Genomic DNA, 24,102 nt, shown 5'->3' with positions numbered 1-24,102 from the left:
AACCATAAATAAAGTCCAGGTTATCAGCGAGGGAAGAGAAAATACCAAACATATGCTCATTAAGAACCTAGATCTATATCTGTTTACAACAGGACTCCAAACACATTACAAACATTTCACTGAAGAGTGCAGAACAGAAAGAGGAGTCAGCGACCTCAATTTTAACACCACAGTCCTTGTAAAGAAATTAACTTCACCACAGTAAGACTGCTTTAACATATTGTATAATACCAATGTACTTAAATAAAGTCATCCTTTGATCCAGCATAAGGTCGTTAAATCAAAAATGAACATAGTGCTTTCTGAATCCTCCTTTCCTAAACACAGGCTTTTAATTTCCTTCCAGCAAAATGTACTTCCTTATTTGCCTACTTGCGTAAACAAAATGAAGAACTGTTACATTGCACCAAAGACATTCTCTTTCCCAAAAAGTCCTGCTTTGCCATCCGGAAAATGAGTAACAGTCACTGCAGAATGTATGGCATCTGGTGGATAGAACCTGAGCAACGGAGGGACAGCATGCCTATTGACAAGAGCCAGCCAGGAAGTTGTAAAGCGTTCCTACTTCTTACCTTTTCAGACTCGAGGATAAGAGCTTGCAATAACTGCAACACGATCAAGTAAGAGAAAGGACAGATAACAGAAAATAGCCCAAATCCAAAGTAGTTTCTCTCTAATTCTGCCCTAACTGAGAGTGCACCAGCTTTTCATGTGTGACACAGCATGTGTCCAAGCACGCCCTGATTCTCTGCGTTCTTACAGATGTGGAAAGAAGATCCTGGGAAAGCATCCTGCATTTCACGAGTCAGCCTGCAGCACTCCTAGCTGAGGAGCAACTAGGTTAGTTTTTTAATGAAATAAAATAATCCACTACATAAAAATGGCCAGGTTTTCACAAGCTACTATCTTCTGCCTAGCTGTAAAAAAAAACCCCATTTGCGTCGCAATCACCCACCATAAAAAAAACAGAACAAACCCACAATGACTGAGTAATTTTCCCCGTATTTTTCCCCAGGCTCAGACAATAACAAATATTTAGTTCTGTAGAACAGACCAAACCAAGCACAAAGTCCCAGATATCCTGTTTCAGAGACTACAATCATTTAGAAGCATGTGCATTGACAAGTTCCACATGCTTGTGTATGTGCTATCATGCTTAACAATATGGTATTCACTCAGCTGCAGTTTTCAGAGCAGCGGTTGGTATCTGATGACAAATTCCATTCTAGCAAGAAGATTCTTTTCCCTCTCTGTGCCAAACAACATTTAAAGAGATAGTGTTTCAGCAAACAAAATTTCCTCGGAGGTAATGCCACCAATCACTGCAAACATTGTATCACCAATTAGGTAGACGGGATTCGGAAAGAAAAGACTTATTGTCTGCATGACGAGGGTCGGAACTCGGAGCAGCTGGTTTGTGCCCAAGCCACACTGGCTCAAAAGCATCTGCTATGCTGAAGGATGCTACAGCATGTTTATCAACTGTACCCGGATAACATCTACAAAATGTTTTAAAATTAATTTTAAAAATACATATTTAGACACTTTGTTCCTGAAGGCATTACCATCACGCCGCTGAGTATGCTAATGGTGTTCTAGTGCTATTAAAATACAACTAGGCGCCAGGCAGACAACAGCCCCATTTTCCAGCCTATTTAACAAGTTGAAAACATAGTGCTACTCATTCTTTATTTCCTCGCTACAATAAACTTTGAGGGAGAATAAAGGGTGAAGTTTTGTGGAGATAAGAGTACAGGGGTGGGAGGGAAGCACTTCAAGGAATAACTTTTCCCTTTTAACACTCCTAATTTCAAGAAAATCCTAAGAATGATGAGATAGCCCTGACATCACTTCACAGAAAGCTCCTCTCTGAACATACTAAGGTCAGCTATAAAGTGTTTTTGGAAAACAAAGAGCAGAAGGTCAGGAATTCAGCCATTTGAGTGCTTTATGGGGAAAAAAAAAAAAAGGAAAAAAAGGTGAACTGATACTTAAAAACACAGAAATATTAATATTTTCCTAGTCTATATGGTTCATAAATCTAAAAGCATAATACTACACATGTCATTACTCACAGTACTTTATTATTTAAGGCTTTTGGTATTCATGCAGCACCAACAGATGACTCAGGCTGCCTTTCAGTGATTGAACCACATATGTTTTTCCATCACACTGCTACCAAGCAGAAACATCACACTTCCATACTTCTCTTCTTTTCAGTACTAACAGATGAGTTATGCCACAAATTCTGCTCCAAAACTAACAGGACTCCGTCTTTCCCCATCATTGATTAAATAAATGACTAACTGACAAATCCAGTTTTAACACCTTCAATAGCTGCTGAGGGATTACAAACATAAATATTACTGCTTAGGAATCAGATTTTCCTCCAAAAAGCTTAAGTTTCTGTTTTGCTAAACACAGCAGATAAGCTCTGACCACAAGAACAGGTTTTAATTCATAATAATTATCCATCTCTTCATTGCAAAATAGATTAGGGCTGGGATTTTAAAGCACAACAGTTTTTCTGTATTAGACATACCAACTCTGCAGTCTAGCTTAATTATTTGAAATTGATTAAACTAAGCCACATAAAAGGAACCACTGCTGAAGAATAATAGTCACCACAGGCAAGGAGTGCAGAATAGCAATTCCAGGCTTACATGTAGAAAAAGAATATCGCATGCAACTCCTCCACATGTTCAAGAAGAACAGCTTAATCAAAAATCATCTTTCTTTTAAATGTAGTCCTCTATTGCAGGGTTTCAAAATGTAACCGAAGACTCAGTTGTTATGGAAGCAGCACAATGCACCAGAATGCAAAGCTATTACCCTCAACATTCTCGTGCCATTTATGAGCTGTTTCCAAATCTTTCATTTCCTTGTGGAAGTATATTGTGTTCTGTTTCCAAAAACAGACTTTTCATTCTGTTATCCTGAGAGGGTAAGAAACAGCGCGTTTTTTCTCTCCTCCATTCCCATATTCATGAACTGGAATTGCTCATTGGAAGGAAGTATGAACAACACGTTACAGGACAAATACTCAGTGTTTGCAATGCATTCTGTGTGTCCAAGCTCTCATCAGCTTCTTCCCTCAATATTTTTTCTCAATAACAACATTATGCTTTTATATCACTTTTTGTAATTGAAAGACCAATTCTCAAAATCCTTATTTTTACATAAGATAAATACAAAATAACACTTCACAGTGTTTGAACTCTGCACAGTTATGGGAGTTATGGAAAACTGCACTTCCAGTAATGAGTTACTAAAATATTACCATCTGAAACTGTAGTCTTCTCAAATTAGCCACTGTAAGTACTGAAGATATGAAAGATCATTGCAATTCCAGTAAGTATGGTTTAGGGAAAGAACAGAAGAGCAGCATCAAAAATCTCATAGTAAGCTTGACTTTTGCATCTCTACAGGAATCAACATTTGGTGAGGTTTCTAGCTCTGATAACATTAAAAAGACATCATGCATACACAGGCCTTACAGATGTCCACTTCATATAAAGCTCACTGAACAAATTGGGGGGGAAAAAAAGCACCAAGCAGCAACACCTTACAAATGCCACCTACAGATGAAGAGCTGCACATTACCTACCCTGGAACAGCTGCTCATAAACAGCACCGACTTCCTACATCCTTTCCCTTCTCCTCTGCCAGTTCAGTGATTAGTGACAAGTCTTCAATTGACAAATTAGCTCTTGCAAATCTTATTATTTACCTTAGATAACCACAAGCACATTTATGAGAAGATTTACTGATCCATTGGAACCTACCTACTCATCTCTTCAGAGCATCCTCATGTCAGGAAAGCACATGGCTTCCGTTGTTGTGTCTCCATTCAAAAAACAAAAATATTTCAAACACGAAATGTATGAAGGACACCAGGAATTGTCCCTTAGAAAAACTTCTATTCCAGCTCAAAAGTAAAAGGCTCTGGATAAGACACTAATGTTTTTATTACTCTGCACTGTGACTGGGATATTAACAACTACGTAGAATTCAATATGGGATATACAGATATAGAGAAGAACCAGTGCTAAAACTGTAGGGGGGAATGCCAGGCACTTCACTGGAAAGTTCAAGGATGTCTGCCCAATTCAGGGCTAAGGCTAACTCTTAGTATCCGTTCTGCAACACAATGTGAGCAACACTTGCTGGTACAATTTCCACAGGTCAACAAACAAAAAAAAGTTCAGCCCATTCTGGCCTGGGCTACCATTTCTTCCTTCGAGCAGCTTTTCATACAACAGCATGATTGGTGCACAGTGCAGTGGGCACAGCAACAGGACAAACTCAGAGACGATCTAAGTCAGAAGTTGCAGAGTGGTATAAATCTAATTAAGTCGAAGTAGTAAAACTAAAGGAATGTAAATTAGAACCAGACACACACCAGCTTCCTCACATTCAAGTTGCACTGAATCAGACTTCCTCTGGATTCTCTAAATCCAGCCCAACATTCCTACCCCATGGAACTCAAAATCGAATTCAAACTAGAGAACTTAGGCAGTAGGCAACAACAACAAAAAAAAGCATCTCAAACATAAGAAAATTGATAATGCATACTAAAAATATGCCAGGACTACTCCAAAAGTAGTGCCTCCAATTTTATGTAGTAAAAATAAGTAGTCAAAGGAAAACAGGCCAAGCTTTTGTCCTCCCTGCAAATTTGCGAGTTAGCTTACAAGAGAAATTTCCCAAGCCAAAATCAGAGAAATCTCCTTGAGACTTTCACTGCTGTTCATTGTACTCATAACAGTCAACAACTGTAGCATTAAACTAAATCATCCCACTGTAGTGGCATCAGTACAAATCCAGTCCATATCTAGCAGAGAAGAGAACATGAAAGAACAACAACAGCAATACTCATTATAAAACAGAGACAATAATAGAAAAGAGCTCATGAGTATAAAACCACCACTGCTCAAATTTCTTCAATAGTGAGCTACTGTTATCTTGAATATTGAATGGACAAACATGATGGAACTTCATCTTCAAACACACAGTGTTTGTTTACTACTGCAAGCACTTCAGTGAGGTGATTAGCAACAGCATTAATGAATTCTTTTATAAAACATTCAAAGCTTCCACTTTTCAAAAAAAAGTGCACAGAATAAAAGAGCAAAGATTAAAAAGAAAAGTGGAATTCACCTTAAGAGGTGACGATGCACAGAAGCTGCACACAAAAGCAGTTTAAAAGCCAGAAGAGCATTTTTCTAGTTAGCATCTATTCAGGTTGATAGCCAAGAAACATACACTACTCAGAAAAAAAACTGAAAAACAGAGTTAATACTCAGGCTCCATTCTAAAAAGTACAACTGCAGTTTGCCATAAATGAAAACATTCTGCTGACATTGGCTAACACACCTTGGACACTTAATGTGAACGCTAAGAGAAGTGAAAATGCTACCCATACGATTGCCAACATGTTACTCCACTGCTACAACTGACGTTTACCAAGCTGACATCCTGTGCTCACCATTTATTAGCACTGAAAGGAAAGTGAAATGCTCATTACTAATTCTAACAGTTCATCTCCTAGTTTTTATGAGCTGGAATCTTTGCTCATCCATCCATGCACACCCAGTTATGTGTTCTTACAAGAGAATAGGCCTAACTTAAAACACTGAGGAGTGTGAGCTCTCAAATCCTCCCTAGCTGGCCAGCAGCTCCACTACAATTTCTTTGTCTACTAACAATGCAAAAGTAATCAGGAAAAGTTGGGCACCTTTCTATAGATGGGAAAGCACATTTTTAAAGTGATAGTTTTGCATACTAAGCAATTTACATGCATTATATTGCTTTTGCATTTGAGGAAGACCATGTTTTAAGGGCTTCTAGAGACATCTTCCTACATATCAGATTCAAAAAGCTACAAAAATGAGCAAAGCCAACTCCTAGGCTAATACACAGTGCAAACATAAACATCTGGATCCAGGAAATAGAGAACTAAGTTTCAGACTTACGCTTCTCATCATCAGCATGTACCAGAGAGGCTGCTCTTGATAAAACATCCAATGGAGTCTCCATTCCTCTCTGGATCCTGGAAAATTCAGAGAAAAGGTCTTAAAATTTACAATGCTTTAACAGTACACAGTTATTCAGTCACTAAACTACAAATACTAGAAATCCTATCATCTTGCCTGCTGCATTTTTGAAGGTTTTCTTCCTTTCCACATGCCTTCCTTCCATCCAGACAGTCACATGAGACAATATCCAAAGATGCAACCCGCCTGGACAGGTGGCCCAATGATCCATATCAGCTTAAGATTGTTTCAGACTCAGAATCTTCAATAAATTTGGAGCCCATATTCTCCTACGCCCAAAGTGAAATTATCTAAAGCTTGTAAGCTATTAAGATGCTTTCTTACTTATGAATGTATGGTCAAGCCTTCAGTGTGCATCTGTATGCCACAGACAGAAAACTGTGACTTACATAATCACCATCACACCTCAGTAACTTCTTGCACCTGTTCTTTCCCCACACAACTCATATTATTCCCATACTGAACAAATTAACGCCATCCCACAACAATGTACATTTTAGGAGCTTGCTAAGCAACAGCCTCTCCCACAAAAAAAAAAAAAAAGTTAATAAAGTTTATATAAGTGTTACATAAATGGCTTCAAAACCGAAATGTTTCCTGTGTAAAAAGATGTGAAAGTGAAAGTAAAGAGGAGAGCAGCACATTGTCAAGATGCTTTCACGGAAAGGCCAGCAACTTGTATCTGTTTTACAATAAGACAACTGCAGAGAGAGAGCTGTTAGGAAAACAAATAGAGGAACAGAGACAACCCTAAGACTGCTCACAATGTCTTTGTTGTTTTGTTTTTTTTTTCCTTCCCAAAGCCTGTATGATAGACTGCCATAAAAACTGCTCACTGTAATTTTCTCTTCCATTTCCAAATCACGCTGAAAAGAAGAGAAAAAGGAGAAAAAAGGGAAATCTCAAACAGAGAAATCTCAAACATGTGTCTATGGGCTTAACAACAAGCACATGTTTGGGAAGCCATTTCTTTGACTTTGCACTATGAATGATAAACCTCACGATCCTCCCTCCCTCTTCCTAAATAAAGTCAAAGACTCTAAAATCAATCAAAGATTTTAAAGCATAAGATGAAGGATTCTTAAGTACGGTTAAGTTTCCGTGATTTTTTCAAAAAAGAATTAAATCCAGTCTTGTTTGGCATCAGAACTGCCAAGAAGACTGGAGAAACTTGCAATAACCAAGTATCACGCTCAAGGATAATTCTTCCTTGCTGTCAGAATCAGCTTCTGCTCAAGAACGGTACTTTAACTCAGACAGAGCAGTCAGCTCTTCTCTTTTAAGGCAGTATAGGCAGGCAACACATTTTAGAAAATAAGATCTTAGACTCTGATTTTACAAAGTCTGTCTCAACTAAATATTTCTTTATATCATTTTCAACTTCTCCCTCTTCCAAATCAAAGCAAGCAGCATTCAGTAAGGAGAGCTCCATCACTGCACTCTGATCTCTTAGCCGGGGATGGTTGGTTCTTTTCTCCCTTTTGTTTTCCGAGGACTTTAAAATAGCACCACTTTCTTTCCCTCTGGCTGTTGATTACTGAGCCTCTCACACAGACTCTTCTAACAAAGCCAAAGTCTGCTGGAAACAAAGATGACAAGGCTTCTGATCAGATGAGGCAGCTACACCAAACTGACGGCTATCTCCTGGTTTAGCACTAACCAGCTTTGTCCTACATTTCAAAAGAATGCTGAGTTTTTTGGTCAATTCTTCAGAAAAACTCACGGTAAAGAATAAGGCAAAGGGTACTATAACGTCTTTTATTGAAAACAAGTTTTCTATTTGCTGCTTTCCTCGAGTGTTTCAGTAATTTTGGAATAATGAAAGCTTTCCAGAACATGCTCATAGTGAGAGAGTTAGCTGGTGACAGAAGTTTGCCTTGAGAGAAGGAAATGGGAACCGAGTCTGAATTCTCTGCAGGAAATTAGACACTTTAAGAACAACTTTAGCACAACTATCCTCAATATAGTTTTGTAGCTTTGCACACTCCTGAAAGTTCACATCACGGAGAGTTGCAGAAGTGTTTTGCTAACGCTTAATGCCCTGTGAAGAACGTTGTGCCTGTTCAAGAGCTTCCTTGAAGGGATGCTGCTTATACAGCCATCTGCCAGTGCCAGCATGTGATTCCACATATGCTGTGACTTTTCAAGGCCGCTGAGCACACTGACAGTTTTAGAAAGTACCTTCAAGAAGCTACAAGCTCCCAGGCTGTATTCAAACAGTATGAAATATCCCCCCGTCCCTCAGTTAAGCTAACATCTCAGGGACAGCAGTTCAGAAAAGAAACAAAGGTTGCCTACGAGAATGAGAGGAGAATCTTCCCTTGGTGGTTTAAAGCTCGGAATCCTCATTTATCAGAAAGAACAGCAACTGCTCCGTGTACTCAGCCAGCCTTCAGAGGACAGCCCCATTGCTCCCCTCAGCAGCCGCAGAACTGAAAGGTCAATTCCCAGGTTTTGATAAAAGCATCAACTCTCTGTTGCACCAAAATTTCTTTAAGCATTAGAGACAAAACTAAACCCCAGTATTTTAGCCTATGTGCTAATTGGTCTACATCCAGGTCTCAAAAGGGAAAACAAGTGCCTACCAAGATGAAGTACACAAACTTAACTTCCTCTGGCTAGACTTGATTTACACACTATGAAAACAGTTCAACTCTCAGTTTAAGTCTCTTACTTGTAATAAACTGTTCAAGCAGTGTGAGCTGAAAGTACTTTTACAAGAGCTTAAGATATTTTTATCTGCAGTAATTTCAATTATTAGTTATTGGTTACTGCTTCTACTCAGTATTTCCCTAGCCTGACATCTCACCTGCACAGCAGCACTGAAACATTCTGAAAAACAGCACAGACATAGAATGTAAAATTCTATTTAAGAGACGTTTAGTAACTTGCTGTTCAGACACCATCTGAATGATTATCACTGACTCATCAGAACAAAACACCTGTCAGTATAATGAAACAACACATTATTTTGTCCCTTCTTTTCAAGCTTCTGCAAATGCTCAGCTTATCAAATGCCTGTTAACATACACAGAGTGTAGCATTAGAGAAATCAAATCTTTTAAAAATGAACCATTAAATGTTTTCATGGATTTATATGGTACCCTCTGAGCATCAGGGAAAGAACACGGGGCAAAATCCTAAACCTGCCTGTTTAAAAGTCAAATAAACAAGCAGTAGGGAAACCAAAGACAAACTGCAGACTGGGCAACAGGACGTTCATGCAATCCCACAGTTATTATTCACAGCAGGGTATGTCAGGAAAGATTTCCAAAAAGAGACGAACTTCATATCTGATTAAACAAAAAGGGAATAGTGAAGGAACAGAAAGGAAGGAGAAATAAAAAGATAATGCTTGCAGCAATAATCAGCACGGAGCTATTAGCTTTTGGCTTGAAGGGATCTTAACTGGGAACCAAAGTAACAAGGTAGAAACAGGGAAAGGGATGCATACACTTGGGGATGAGAACAAAAGGTCTGCACAGAGAAGGCTGGGCAGATAAAAAAATTGAGTAGGGTGTAGGCACAGTTTGGACAAGAAAATTTAAAGAGAGGTCATCCTCATAAGAATAGTTGGATCACAGGTCTGACTGACATACAGAATAGCAGAGCAGTCAACAGCTCTTGCAAACAAGTTAATAAAAAACTTCTGAAAGCATACAATACTATGTGGTCTCTTTCAAACTTGCTGAGTGGGAACTAGAGAGAGACATCTGAATGGTGCCAAGGAGGGTGAAAGGCTGAACTTTTCAATGATGGAGAGAAAAATCTGGTACTTGGATTCGTGTGTCTGGGGAAATCACAGATGAAGTTGGAGGGAGAGAAGTCGATTGAGGAATAAAGTCCTTTATAGCAATGAAAAAGTGAGACAAAAACAAGACACTCCAGAAACAACAAGGGAGTGAGGATGAAAGTGAAGGAAGTGTAAATAATCAGAGATATAAAGAAAACATGATTAATTGAAGAGCATGGGCAAACAGGACAAAAGCACCTGACGCCTAGAAAGATGCAGGCAAAGTGCTTGTTAGACAAGTGCAGTAATCCCAAGTCAGCAGAGAAAGAGGGGTATTTCAGTTGATTTCAGTGAAAGAAAGTGCAGTGGAAAAGAAAATCCAGAAACAACTTATCAGCACAATGGAAAAGGCTGCAGAGGAAAGGAGTATGATGCGATAATTTGTTGAAAACCAAGTCAAGAGCTTTTATTTTTTCACAGAGGAGAGAGTAAAGCATATGTGCACTGTGAATAAGGCTAATGACAAGCATGTTATATTCAATATACGTCCTCAAAAGCCACAACATGTTTAAATTCCTTCAACTGCACCTGTACTGCAGCTTCTACTGGGGGATGCATAAATCCTTTGTTGAGATAGTCATACAAAATGCTAACTGTTAAGTGTTCAGTTTAGATAGAGTTCTGATCTTATTTCTCATTTACAACAGTAAAATCTTCCCAGTGAGTTTCAGCTATTTGATCAGAGGAATCATCAAAGTACCATTTATTTTTAATGTGTTTGTTTAGCACCTTGGGTTCTTACTGTGCTTGTTTTGTGTGTGGAAAGCATGAAGAGCTAAATCTCCACACAGAAACTTGCCACCTATAAAACGATAAGCTTAAAGCAAAACCTTGGCATTTAGCGTTATGTTTTTTGTCTTCTTGATACGTAAATCCTCTCTAACATGGAAACATTCTAAAAAGAAATCTGTTAATAACAGTATTTGAATTAAAAGCTAGCAAACACAAGAACTTAAACAGGAAAAGTCTAACTTGACTGTATCTTGAACCTAAAAAGTCCATCATGTTACAAATTCTGATATAAAAAGAGTATGCAACATCTAAACATAGTAAAAGGAACCAATCAGAATCTGTTATAATGGAAAACTTTCAAACACTGAAAACAGATCAACCTTCTGAGTGTCTCCAAATCATGTTAGTTATCAAAGCTACATATTTATACGTACACACATATGTATCTCCTGTCGCTCTGTAATGCTTCTTCAGTTCACAAGCCCAAGAGGTCTATACCAACCATCTTCTACCAAGATTAACTACCAGCCCTATTTCATCCCATCAGGCTTTCAGCTTCCAGCAGCACCACTGGGTGCTCAGCACTTACAGAACCAGCCTAATTGCTACTCCACGCTACTGGTTGCAGTCACAGCACTGAGTCATAACTGAGCAGGGATGAGGAAGGCCAGCATCCTGCCCCAAAATGCCCCATCCCCATTCTCCACGTTTGCGCCATTTTGCAGCAACTGTTCAGCCCAGTGGCTTGCTAAAAAACCCCAACACAATGCACGTGTAGATGCTACCAAATTCTACCAAGACGGGCCAGATCTGTTGGCCATTTGTGACTTGCAGTGGACTTTTGTAAATACAGCCTGACATCAAATATCATGATGGTAACTGTGATACTGACCAGAAGAAAGAGAAACATAAGGGATGTAAACAAAGCAAAATCAGAAATACCCTTAAGAGTAGGCATACAGGAAAACAGAAATAAAGAACAAGTATTAGAAAAGCCTTATAAATCCTCACGGATTACTGCAGCAATAGGGACAGATTACTGCCAGACCTCACACAGTTCTACATAATAATCCGTAATGTCACTGCACAGAGAACATTACAGGGATCTCAACTCTCCAAAAAAGTTATGCCACAAGAAGAACGTGGAGCACTTGACAGGTTGCTGTGCTCTGGTTTAACTACGAGATTCCCGTCGTTTCGTATTGCTGATAACCCTGCAGCAGCAGTGAAAAGGAACGTGAGCTGCCCTCACAGCTTCTCTTGTCAGCAAAACGGCTGTTAAATTCCCACTTTCAGAAAAGAGGTGCACAGGTGTCACCTGCTGTCAGCCTGGCCTGAAACTTAATTACTTCTAATGATACCTGGGAAACAAACTCAGCCTCATCAGGGAAACTGAATCTGCTCTGCTACAGACTAAAATACGCTCTACAAACAGAATATACTAGATGCAGAGTGAAAAGGCTTTAGCAGTGCCCTTAGGACTCGTTCAACAAGATTTGCACCACAAAACCGTCTGCTGCTGGTGGAATTCCGTAAGAAAAATACACTCTATCGAAGCCAAGGTGTGAATTTAAGATGGCAGTCGAAACGCTGCTTTGCTGGTCCCAGAGCTGTGCAACAGGCTTCCAGACAAAAACTTAGGGCGGCTTGTTTCCCAGCAGCCGGCTTCAGCACCTTCTGCTGTGACGGTGCGGCGTGGCGGGCCGTGAGGGCGCTCCGCAGCCAGGAGGAGCCTGAGGGCACGGCACGGCACGGCACGACACGGCGCGGCACAGCAGCCGCCGCTCGCCCGAGGCAGGACCCAACCCCGCGGAGAAAGCCGCCCCTTCGCCGCGGCTCCAGGCCCCGCGGGCAGGCACGGGGCAGCCCGTTACCCGGGGCGGCGCCGCGCCCGCTCCTCCCAGCCCGCACAAACGCACGCCGGGGCGCCCGGCGCAGCTCGGCAGAAGTCCCGCGGCGCCGGGAGTTCCCCCGCTCCGGCAGGACGGCGGCGCTCCGCCTGTCAGCGCCCGCCGGCACTCCTCTCGGCGCCCCGGGGCCCGCCGCCCCCGAGGGCCACCTGTCCCCTTCCTCCCGCCTCCCCGCTTCCGCCCCGCCGCGGCCGGGCTCACTCACCAGCGTGCTCTCGGGCGGGCGGGAGGCGGCGCGGCCGCGGGGCCAGGCGGGCGGCGGCAGCGGCGGAGCGGGGCGGCGGCGGGCGGGGGCGGAGGGCCGCTTGTTTACTCCCGGGCCGGGGCGGCGAGCCCGGGAGCGGAGCGGAGCAGGCGCCGCTGGCCCCGGCGCCGCTCGCTGCACGGGCCCGGGGAGGAATCCCAGGAATGATGGAATTCTGCTGCTAGCAGGTGGGGAGAGCGGGGCGGCCCCATTGGCCGGGCCGGGCTATGAGGTCAGCATAATTAGGGTAATGAGGTGCTGACATCATATCCTCGCAGGTAGCAGAGCGCGGCGCGGGCGGCGACGAGGAAGCGGAGCCGCGGCCAGGCCCCGCCCGCACGGAGCGCCCCCACGGCGGTTGCGGGAGGCGGGGCGGGGGGCGCCCGCGGGGCTCGCCCGCGGGGCTCGCGCGGTGGGGAAGGGCGGAGAGCAGGTAGGGACGGACGGCGCCCAGCGCTTCGGGAACTGTGGGAAACCGGCGGTTCTCTGGAGAACAAAGCCAAGCAAGCTTAAAAGCAAACGCAGCGCACGCCTTTAGAATTAAAGCGTTCTATCAGGCGGCAGCTGAGAAAGTCGCTCACCGGCCCCCGTCGGCTCAGTGCGAGCAGCAGAAAGCAGCATTTCCAGCCCTGCAGCCCCCGGCCGCAAATCCCATTTGCCGATACTACAGCTCCGCATTGATTTCCTGTTTACGACTCATTACTCCCGAAGCGCGGTAGGTTTGTTGGTGGGAGCAGTTGTTTTTTGTTTTTTTTCCAAGTCCCTCCTTGCAGTTGCTGTGACTCATTCAGCCCTCTGAGAAAGTAGCCAAAAATCAACGTGTGAAATGAAAGCTGAGTGACTGCCTCGGTCGACAAGGAACTCTCCGACACATCCAGACCCGCAGAGCCGGGGCTCCTCTTTAGTTCCAAGCAGCCCACGTTAGTCATGGCCACCACGCACCCCTGCGCACCATCCACTCCTGCACCATCCCCCATGGCCTGCAGGAACGCTCATTCCAAACCCCAAATTTTCAAGACTTGAGCGCTTCAGGAGCGTATCAACACACCGAGCCTGCCCTCAGTCATATCACGAAATGAAGCTGTCAGACTCGTGCATATGAAAGAACCATTTATCAGAAGCTGAGATCATATGACTTACCAAGGATCAAACAGAGCATAAGCGCACTAATTAAAGACCTTACCTGATAAAACAACTAAGAGATAAGAAAACCCATCAACTCCAGATGCACCACGGGAGTCAGCGCTGTGGTGATGTGGTGGGACCTGGAAAGGACACCAGGCAGCAGCAAAACATCTCAGTACAGTTATGCGCATGATATTTCTTAGTCAGCTCATGCTTCCTTCTCTCCATGTGACAAACATATATTCTAACACATGCATAAAGAGATAAAAAGCAGCACAGCTGTCTTTCTTTACTGAAGAGAAAAAAAAAAAAAAAGCACCAAGATAGAGAAAGATTTATTTTAGCTTCTGAAAACGGTTCTTAAGCACAAAGGAGGGGAGGAAGCACAACTCCCACACTTACACAGCACGGCCACCAATGCAGAAGCCCCACCAAGTGGTGTGGGGAGGATGCATGGCAACAAACGGCCAGAGGCAAACCCTGCATCCTGATCCTGCATAAGTCAGAGCCTGTGATGGGGCTGTGCTCACCAACTCCAATTTTAAAATCTGTCAAAATCATGCAACTGATATTGAAGCCTTTTCATATCCTTGCAAGGACAGGTCATGAGATCTCAGGGCCACCAAAAGCTAGCCAGAAATGCATTCCAAACACTAAATGAACTCCAGATTCAGACTAAGCACTTAGTATAGCCAATGGACTGATTTCAGTGGCTAAAAAAGTGAAAGGCAAGAAGTATGACAAACACTATTTTATATGTCTTTAACTGTTAACCTGTGATATTTATAACAATATAGGATAGTAGTTACAGGTTGGTTTTTGTTGTTTTATTATTTTGATATTTTAATACTGAACTGGAAAGTATTTTCACTACCAGGAAGAACAGGAATTTTATTTTTTAATTTTTGGAAAAATGGTAGTCAAAATAGTGATGTAGAAAAAAAATATTTAAAGCACCAAACAAGAAAAAAGACTTTGAACTAGGGAAAACAAAACCGCAGGCACTGAGAAAAGATCTCAAATAGACACTGGTAAGTATCATGAGGATGAATTGCTGTAGACTAATTACAAACCTTTTCAATATGTATCTTCAAGGAAAAAGTACACCACTCCTGTTTACAACTGCTGGAGGGGAAGAAGGAGGAAAAGCTTCTTTGTTAAGGAGAGCTCCTGGGATGAGGAGGAGCCTGAAAAACAGAGGTCAAAACAGCTTTTGATCCTTGCATATGCTATTACAGCCCCCAGCAGAAGTTTTAGAAGAGTATTTATTAAACCATCTAAGGAGTCTGAGGAAACATCAGCCTCTGGCGAAGATGACCCTATGCATTCCTGCACAAACACTGCTAGTACAGACAGACTTCACCACTGAAGTTAGGCATCAGCAGTCGTTGAAACAACAATTATAAAAAAGAACAACTGTTAATTGTCAAAGCTGGAAATCACCAAAAACAAATTGTAACAGCTATCAAACCATAAGAGAAACTTGTTTAAGGCACTGAACTCAACACATGCTAATATTTAGCGAAGCTGTTTAAAGGCAAATTCACAGATTAGTAAATCAAAAACAATCTTGTTTGATGAACAATATTTTGGCTTGCTTGGGTGTTACAATTTGTTTCTCATTTTGCACATACTTTGCAAGTAAATGGTATCAAAGGCTCTTTGCTGACTAAATGCCAGCAGAAACCAAACTTTGCTGAAACACGAAAACTGACCGAGACAGCTGACAGTTTATACCTGAACTCAAATGAAAAATTTCAACCGGAATTCGGGCACCCAATAGAGAGCTTAAGGTGTGACTCAAATCCCACAACAGACCACAGTTGAATGGACACCTGTTCTTCCATGTGTATTAATGACTGAAAAGTGATAAGTGGGAAGGGGGTGGGGAGAGGAGGTAGCGAAATTCCAGTGGAATAACACACAGCGTTACTTCTACACTCCATATGCCAGTGCAACAGAAGACTTACCTGAGGGATCCAGAGCAGTGAATGAGGACTGGAAGCAGGCAGCTGAGGCACAACACTATGGCACACCTGTGGACTGGGAGGAACCAGCAGACAAGAAAAGTGATTTCAAGTCAAGAGCTATGAGTGCATTCCAGTTACAGCAGTATTACCTAGATTTGCTGCTCAGGAGAATGCTTGTCAGCCAAAGATTTGCTGCCCTGAACTTGTGTCAGCCCACGGTCCCTGAGCCCTCTGAACAGGTAGAATCAGCTCAATTTGACAAGACGCTACTACTTCATAAGCAGCACAACCTGCTTTCTATGTACACTAAGAAATTTCCTGGAACATTTACCATTGCTTCATAGCTTGTTTTAAGGCGTTTAGGAAAAAGAAAAAAGAAAAAAGAAAAAAGCTTCCTCCCTCCCCCAAAAAAGCAGAACAGAAAAAGGGAAATATATCAAACAGCTGTAGTCATACACAAGGAGATCTGATGTCCTAGCTCTGCAGACTCTCATTAATCCTGTAATTATTATTGAAATTAAGCTTAACATCTGTTCCACAACCAATTGAGAAAATAAAACGTTTCCACAGTAATAACAGTTGGTTAAAAATGCCTTGGGCAAGTACTTCCTTACATGTGGATCACAGCAGTGATATGTCTTACTACTGTCAGTGACATTAATGTTAACTAGACAGGGATACTCAGTGTGGAATGAGGCTCAAACCTGCTTTTGTTAAACCATTTTCAAGTGATTCCAGCTTATAAAAGTTACTAGTAGCAGGGGGTACACGTTGTGCTGTTTATTGAAGAAACACCCAACTCTGAAGAGATGGAGCTTTTTTCTTTAGGTGCCCATAGCATGCAGTAATTTGCCAGCAGGCATTCACTGCATGTTAAAGAGGAATTATCTGACTTCTTCCAGCTCCTTGCTCCAATTTCACTTTTGCTTTTTTGAGCAGCAGCAGTAAGAATACTTTCCAACACCACAGAAATACATGAAGCTACCTCAAGTCTAAACAGAAGGGTAAGATGTACTAGTAGAAACACAGCACAGAGATAATTAAGTCTGTGCCACAAAGCAAACACTTTTTCCAAAGCTGTCACAGGACAACACTACACATACATCTCTCTGAAAGTAATACCTGCTATTTATTTCCATGGAAACTACAATAAATACAAAGAGCATGTGTTATATGGTAACAAACCGTAATTTAATATTGATGGGAAGGTTCAACCTCTACAGCCATATCACCAACATCCACCTCTGAAGTGGGGGGGTCAACATAAAATGGGAGGCATTACTTTCAGAGCAGGCCTGTACATATCACAGACTACATAAGGTGTGTTATTCATTCACAGTGTCTGTCAGTACAGTTATAATGCATACATCTATTTATATCTTCTTTAAATAAAATATTTTTTATCAATGACAGCATCTTTTAAAACCATGTCAGAATACATTTTTATCTACAACAAATTACACAGCCTCACAAGCAAACAGACTTTCTTCAATGCCAAGACTGCTGTACTTTGAATCTCAAGCTCTTCTCTGTAAAAGTTTGTTTGCACTGCATCTCAAAGCTATCATGTAAGAACACATCCAAATTGAAAACAACATGCCACATAAGATTTTAAGAGACGCTAATTTTTTCAAAGATAGTTTATTATTTCATTAGAACATAATGTGTTAAATAGCAGTAATTCCAGACAGACTAGTCGATCCAAACTGTGAGTTGATGGAGTTGGTTATTTATTACCTGCTTCAAGACAAAGCTTGCCCTCTTCATTATTGTCTGCCCCATCATCCAAAGGAAGATTAAAAGAGACTCTGTAATTTCAGTTGGAGCAGGGTCAGAACAGAAGCATAATCTTAAAGCAAACAGTAAAATACTTCCCGAGCTGAACAGAAACATGAGCACCACTAACTGTTGTTTCAGAACATTTAACCACAGGTACTTTTGCTTGCTTTGTTCCAGGAAAGAAGATTGTACCCTATGGTGATTCCCATAAGATGAAAAAAGATGAGATACCTAAGCAGAAAAAGGAGTGTCAGATTGACAGATTAAAAGCGCTCTTCAGCATTAACCCACTGGTTTTAATTTGTAGAAGTTTTGTCCAAGTTCATTAATAATGATAAAATGGACACAAATGGTTCACTGCAAAATCCTGAGTGACAAACTCAGTACAATCAGTGATACACAGATGTAGTTACATATTCAGAATAAGTTATACATTTTTCCCTGATTTTTCTCCCCTTCTTGTGCAGTTATCACATCCATCTAATAGATTTCACTTCCTCTTAGGTTCTTCTTTTAATTTTCTCAGATAAAAAAACAAATTTCAGCAGATTTTATTTTTAACTGGGATCACTAAAATAATGAACAGGTTGCATTTCATGATCAGATGCAAAATTGCTTTGAGCTTATGTACTAAATCGGTGTAAACTACATAATTTACATATATTTCAAAGCTGCAAGAAAAAGTTTTTAGTCAACAGAACTGTTTCTAAACCAAAGACACTACCAGCAAATTACTAGATAAAAGTAACCTGCTGTTGGAAAGATTCCTACCGAAATTACTAGAAAGCTAGAAAGGAAACAGAGATGCATCTTTAAATGATTAAACTAAGGATGAGGGTAAGAGTTTGCCATAAGCATGCAGAACCTCCTCATCCAGGATGTGTATGTCTCAACGCCAGACTTGTAAGGCAATTAAAGAAACGAGATCAACAAGACTTCAGTATGAAAATAGCTCAATTTTAAAAAGCCTCCCCTCAGAACGCAGTGCACTCCAACAGGGTCATGAGATGAGACACTGGGAGAGATGAGACATCGAGAGGATTCTGTAATCGGCTCCTCCCCCTCTCCTGCACCCCTCTCAAGGCATTCAAAGCTACTGACTTCTTGGCTCTCAGTCTTGTCTTCTACAGGGACCGAGCCAGACGTTTCATCACTGCTGAGAGCAAGATAATTTGAGGATGGCAACACAAAGGAAAAAAAAAACACCACCACATACTGAATGTCTCCTTCTCATGTTTCACTACTGATTTTAAAATAGGAGGTTTGGAGAAACTTTGGCAGGAGACAGAGATTAAAAAAAAAATCCACTCTGTGGGAACACAGCCTTCCACATTCACCGAGTAAACCAATAGAGCTAAATAGGCTCAGTGTAAGAGAAGTAATACAAATTAATTCAATAAAGCTAAAATGACACATTTAACTTAATGGTTTACTTAGTTCAGGGGAATAGAGGAGGTGTTTTAAACATGAGGCTCAAGACTTTCAAAGAGGGCCTGATGGTACAAAAAAAAAAAAAAAGACAGGTGAAGGAAGCAGGAGCCAGAACGTTATGTACAATTTATTGACTTGTAACAACAACCCCTTATGGTTGCAGCAGCTAAGAACCAAATTCTATTCAAATTTAAAATCAGGAAGAACCCTCATGATAGCCATTCCATCTGCATGAAGTTTCAGACATACCAGAATATTCGTCGTTGCAGCTGCATGACTTTCATTTTCTCAGAAAAATATGAGCAACTGTCAAAACAGCTATCCAACACTGATGGGAAGGTTGTGGCAGAGCAAGGGATTGTGAAGGTAAAAGTGACACCAAGTTCTTAGGCTAGACTTAAAAGATGTAACTGAGATATTTGTTTATACATGAATAATGTAACTGCACAGTCTGAAGCTTCACCTTCATGTACTAAAACTGAACTCATTTCTTTTCTGATTTAAGAAGCCTGAATAAACTGTTAAAACACGCAGGAATAAAACACAGCCTCTTCTCTAAAGCAGGCAGGATCAGTTAACAGCCATGTTGTAGATTTTTATCTAGAAAACAAAAGGTAAACGAGGTCACTTGATACCTTGGTTTTATAACAGAGAGAAGGATCAGCTGTTTACCCAGACTAAAAAGATACCAGAAAATAGCTATACAAAGGTAATGTCTCTTCTTCCTGCAGTAGATAATACAAAGACAGTTAACTGTCCACACACTCGCAATATACGGCCAACAGAAGTGACCTCAAAAATAAAGAATGCTTTGTCCCCTGTAAACACCTTACCATTAAAAACTATCAGACACACACTGACCTGACATTCTGACCTTTAAAGCATATTTCAATTTCAATTCTATTTTTAAATTGATTGCTGGGAAAAGGCATGAGTCATAACCCTGGTTGGATCCCCCCCTACTGGATACTCACCAAGTGCTATGTTTGTTCTAAAGTTCCCTGAGGCAGAACAGGCTCCAGTATTATCTCTTCAATCAATATAAAAAAAAAAAAAAAGGACCTTAGGGTTCAGCTCCCTAAACTGTCTGGGAATACTGGCCTCCATATCCACCTGTATCTCACCAGTTGGGCAAAGATGTTTGTTGCAAACATCAGAAAGCTATGGGATACTACAGAGGTCAGGCCTATAAAAGAAAGAAACCACACTTGTTCAGCTGTGTGCTACCTAGAGGCACCTTGTTTATGATAAGGCTGTTGAACTCCATCTGTCAGTCAAGTTAGCCAACAAGCAAGCTGAACCAAATGTAAAGAGAAATCACCCTGAAGTGCAGATGAGAAATACAGTGTCTACAATTGAAACGAAGTTAAATACATTAAAGACAGCCAATATTTGAAGGGTCATACAGCCAGCCACCTGGAGAAACTTACTATTCAAATACTTGGGAAAAGGGGAAATAAAGTGATTAAGAACACATCTTATGCACACTTATGGATGAAGTCAGCACCTTGTGTGGCACAATTTTATGCACTCATCAGCTAAGAACAGCCAAACATCATAATGCTAGTCAAATGGGCTGCTCAGAACTAAAGGAAAGTTAATAAAAAGACTCAACATCAAGAAGAAAGACTGTAAAAAGTAGAAACAAATCCATGGGTTATGCACCCGGTCATATTTTTATTCCCCATTCATCCGGTGTCGTGCAGTTTATTTCCTCTGAAGCACGAGATGAAGTTACACTCCACTGGCACTGTCCATCTCAGAGCCAGCCAGGCCCACAGTGCTGACTCACCTACGGAAATCCTTGGTACTTTGATTGGGCCCAGGCTCTTCAGCATAAAGAAGCCTTTTAAACATCAAGAAATAAATCATGTCCAGAAAAAGAGAGGATGGAGCATGAAACAATATCCACAGCAGAATGGCCAAGCCTGAAATGAGTGGTGTCTGAAGAACAGAACAAAAGGCTTGTGAATTAATTCAAGAACAATTAAAAAAATAAAGCAATATGGAAACAGAGCAGGGAGGTACAAACAGGAAAGTTACAAATGGAATGAAAAGCTGGTGTGACTATTTTCACAAAAGAACAAACACACTGCACTGTGACAGAGTAACATTCTCATGTACTAACTTCCCATGCAACTAGTGATCTTAGTGAATTACAGCTGCACGACCATAAGAAATCACTTCCACATACTGTTGGGAAACTTCAAAAGCAACTAGCATGTCTGAAATCAATCTCTCTTCTCTTAAAAGTTTTACATAGCATAACGCTGTAACAACCGCATGAAGTATTTTATATTAACAATAGAGAGGAGTTCAGACTGTAAGCTGCTCTGGGCTATGACTCATTCATGGCTCTCTGCCAGAAAAATAAATACATTCAAGACCAATGGCCTCAAGGGGAAAGGTAGGCCACTTTTTAAAAAGCACAGAGATAAATGATTTACAGAACGGAATACAGTTTAAGATTTCAGCCTATATGGATTATGAGGAAGAACTTCACAAAGATTTACTACACAGAGTTGAATACTGGCAGTGTATCAACAGATGGAGTAAACTAGGAACTATTAAACTGGGATTTGCAAAACTCTCCCTAAAGAGCATGAAATGACCGGTTATATTGCTGTACACAAAGAAAGTTCACAAAGCCAAATCAAGATAGGCAATGGGTATTTTGTCCATGCAAGACAAACACAGCCAGTTCACATTACAGGCAAACTGCAGTAAAGAAACACCTGCACAGTGAAAGACCAATCCACCAGCCACACAACAAACAGTTTAAAGGCTGGAAGGGTTTGATGCTGTACAACATCTGCTGCAATATAAAGTTTAATTAGCTACTAACAGCAAGCAGTACATCCTTATTTTTCTCAAAAAAAATATATATATTTCTTGATTAAATGCCCTTGTTAGCTAGCAATGTTCAGAATTAAGATACCTCTGCTGTACAACAGGAGCTAAAGTCAATTCATTCTTACACATCACATTGACTTATAATTGTAATTTTTTGAACCACTACTTCACATTAGCAAGCACCTTCTAAGACACCAAAACCATTTCCAGATTTCTTACTTTAATATTCAGAACTTCATATTTTATTGGTTAATTTTAATTATAATATTTATATGTATTTATACAATAATCATATTTAATTGGCCAATGGTTTTACAAGAAAACTGTTGTTCTCTTCAATGCTTCAGTAGAGTTACAACTGCATTTCATCATTTAGAAGTTTCTAGATTAACTGCTGCTCATTCCCAAACTTAGCAGTAATGAGAAATTTAAGCCTTTAAGAAACACTGAGCATCTTATAATCCATGATGCACTGAAAAGATGTTCCATTTAAAGCTCAGAAGGTGCACTTCTCAACTTAAAGAAGAGCCACAAACTCAAGGTAACAAAAAAAAAAAAAGAGCATTGAAGAGAACAATCTATTACTGCCTTCATAGTGCAGCCATTTCCCAACGGATCATGAATGTCCAACAATATTCATACAGCACACCATTTATTTTACATTTTTAAACTTCTGTAAATTCAAGCCCAGTCCCTACATTTGTTAGATCCAGAAGGGAATTAAATACTTATTTAAGCAATGGTAAGTATGCATGCACTTTAAGTCAAGCATGTGACTAAATGCTTTGCTTGTAGGAATTCTCAACCAGATGTTAAGCAATCTCATGACACATGATCTCTTTCAACCAGAGTTTGCAGCAACAGTAATTTATGAGCTAGTGGTTTTGCATCCCGTGGTACTGTTATTTAACCAAGCTTTAAAAGCCCCATCTTCACCTTTACACAGGAAGAAAGTATAAAAATAAAGACGCAGGTTGTCAGGAAGGTTTTGCCCCATGTTATTACTCCCAGTATGGCTCAAGATCTAAACCTGCACATAACTGCAGTACTACAGGGGAAGGGAGCTCCTTAAAATGGAAGGGCATCTCGTTTTGCCGCTGATCACTTTTTAATCGGGCCATATTGCTTATTCATTCTGTGGGTCAGTTACTGCTTCACCTGTGGACTACAGATGATTTTCTTCCCCTTCAGTTTGTACATTTTTGTCTTGCACTAAGAAAATTTGGGATTCTAGCTGGAATGATAATTATAGAAATGTAACAGTTACATTTTCAGTTACAAAGAGGAGATAAATGACACAGAACTTCAGCTCCTAGCCTTAATTATCTAATCACACATTCAGTGGTATACACTGAATAATTTCCTAACAATTTCACGTGCAGTAACTGAAATTTCTAGAAGCAAAGTTAACTCTCTTTTTCTACTTTCAGGAATTTTTTCAAAAGCTGACTACAAGAACAGAACTTACACATGAGAACATAATTTCACTGAAATTCATCAAATCTGACAAAGACAATGGTGAGAAAATGATATATTAAACCATTATTCATTGTAGGCTTTAATTTAGTGGGTTATTTGCATACTAAGCCCTCCAGTAGGATAGTGGCTCTCTTCCCCCCAATAACACAGAGGACCATATTAAAAATTTACAAACTGCTGGTGTAAAAACGGGTCTTGGCTCACAGACCTTCCCATATGCAATTTTCCCTATTGCATACTTCCCTTGGAACAAAAAAATAAAAGCTGTTGCCTCATTAGATGAATGTATCAGGCCGTTTTGACAACGCTGCACTTCTCACTTGGCAGCTAGCTCATTCAAAAAGCCATGGCTCCCTTCCGAATTCTTTCTCATGCTGTTCCTGTGTCCAAAAGCCTTCTATCCGTCAGGGTGCATTTCTACCACCAGCATCCATATTCTTTGTTCTCAAGAATTTTCCAAACATACAACTAAGTCAGTCATTATCTGACTTTGTTTTAACTATGGCGTATGTAAGAAACACAAGAAATAAGAAACTGTATGACAAGTTCAAATTCTCATTGCACACAAATTCCACTTTGAAGTGGATATGCTCTACTTTGTATAAAGCACTTCTAGATTATCCACAAAGGACCTCTTCATGCAAGCAAAAAAAAAAAAAAAAAAAAATCCAACCAAAAACCAGGGTTAATTTCAGCAGTGGTTAAAATGCCCTAATCTTTTTTTTTTTTT

General features: G+C 40.6%; 1 protein-coding gene across 1 annotated transcript in view; it reads right to left on the bottom strand.

The window, feature by feature from the left end:
- VGLL4 (vestigial like family member 4) overlaps window positions 1-12,722 on the bottom strand; it is a 79,543-nt gene extending 66,821 nt beyond the window's left edge. The window contains exons 1-2 of the mRNA XM_042880262.1: window positions 12,697-12,722; window positions 5,976-6,052 (exon numbers count right to left, since the gene is read on the bottom strand). Coding sequence (XP_042736196.1) covers window positions 5,976-6,039 — 64 coding nt within the window. The 5' untranslated portion in view covers window positions 6,040-6,052; window positions 12,697-12,722. The remainder of the gene's footprint in view (window positions 1-5,975; window positions 6,053-12,696) is intronic.
- Window positions 12,723-24,102: the final 11,380 nt, after the last annotated feature.

Source organism: Lagopus leucura, unplaced genomic scaffold (genome assembly GCF_019238085.1).
Source record: "Lagopus leucura isolate 7727_CA_CO unplaced genomic scaffold, USGS_WTPT01 Super-Scaffold_100026, whole genome shotgun sequence".
Lineage (NCBI taxonomy): Eukaryota > Metazoa > Chordata > Aves > Galliformes > Phasianidae > Lagopus > Lagopus leucura.
Note: the sequence above shows the minus strand (reverse complement) of the source record. Positions and strands in the feature narration are given on the sequence as shown.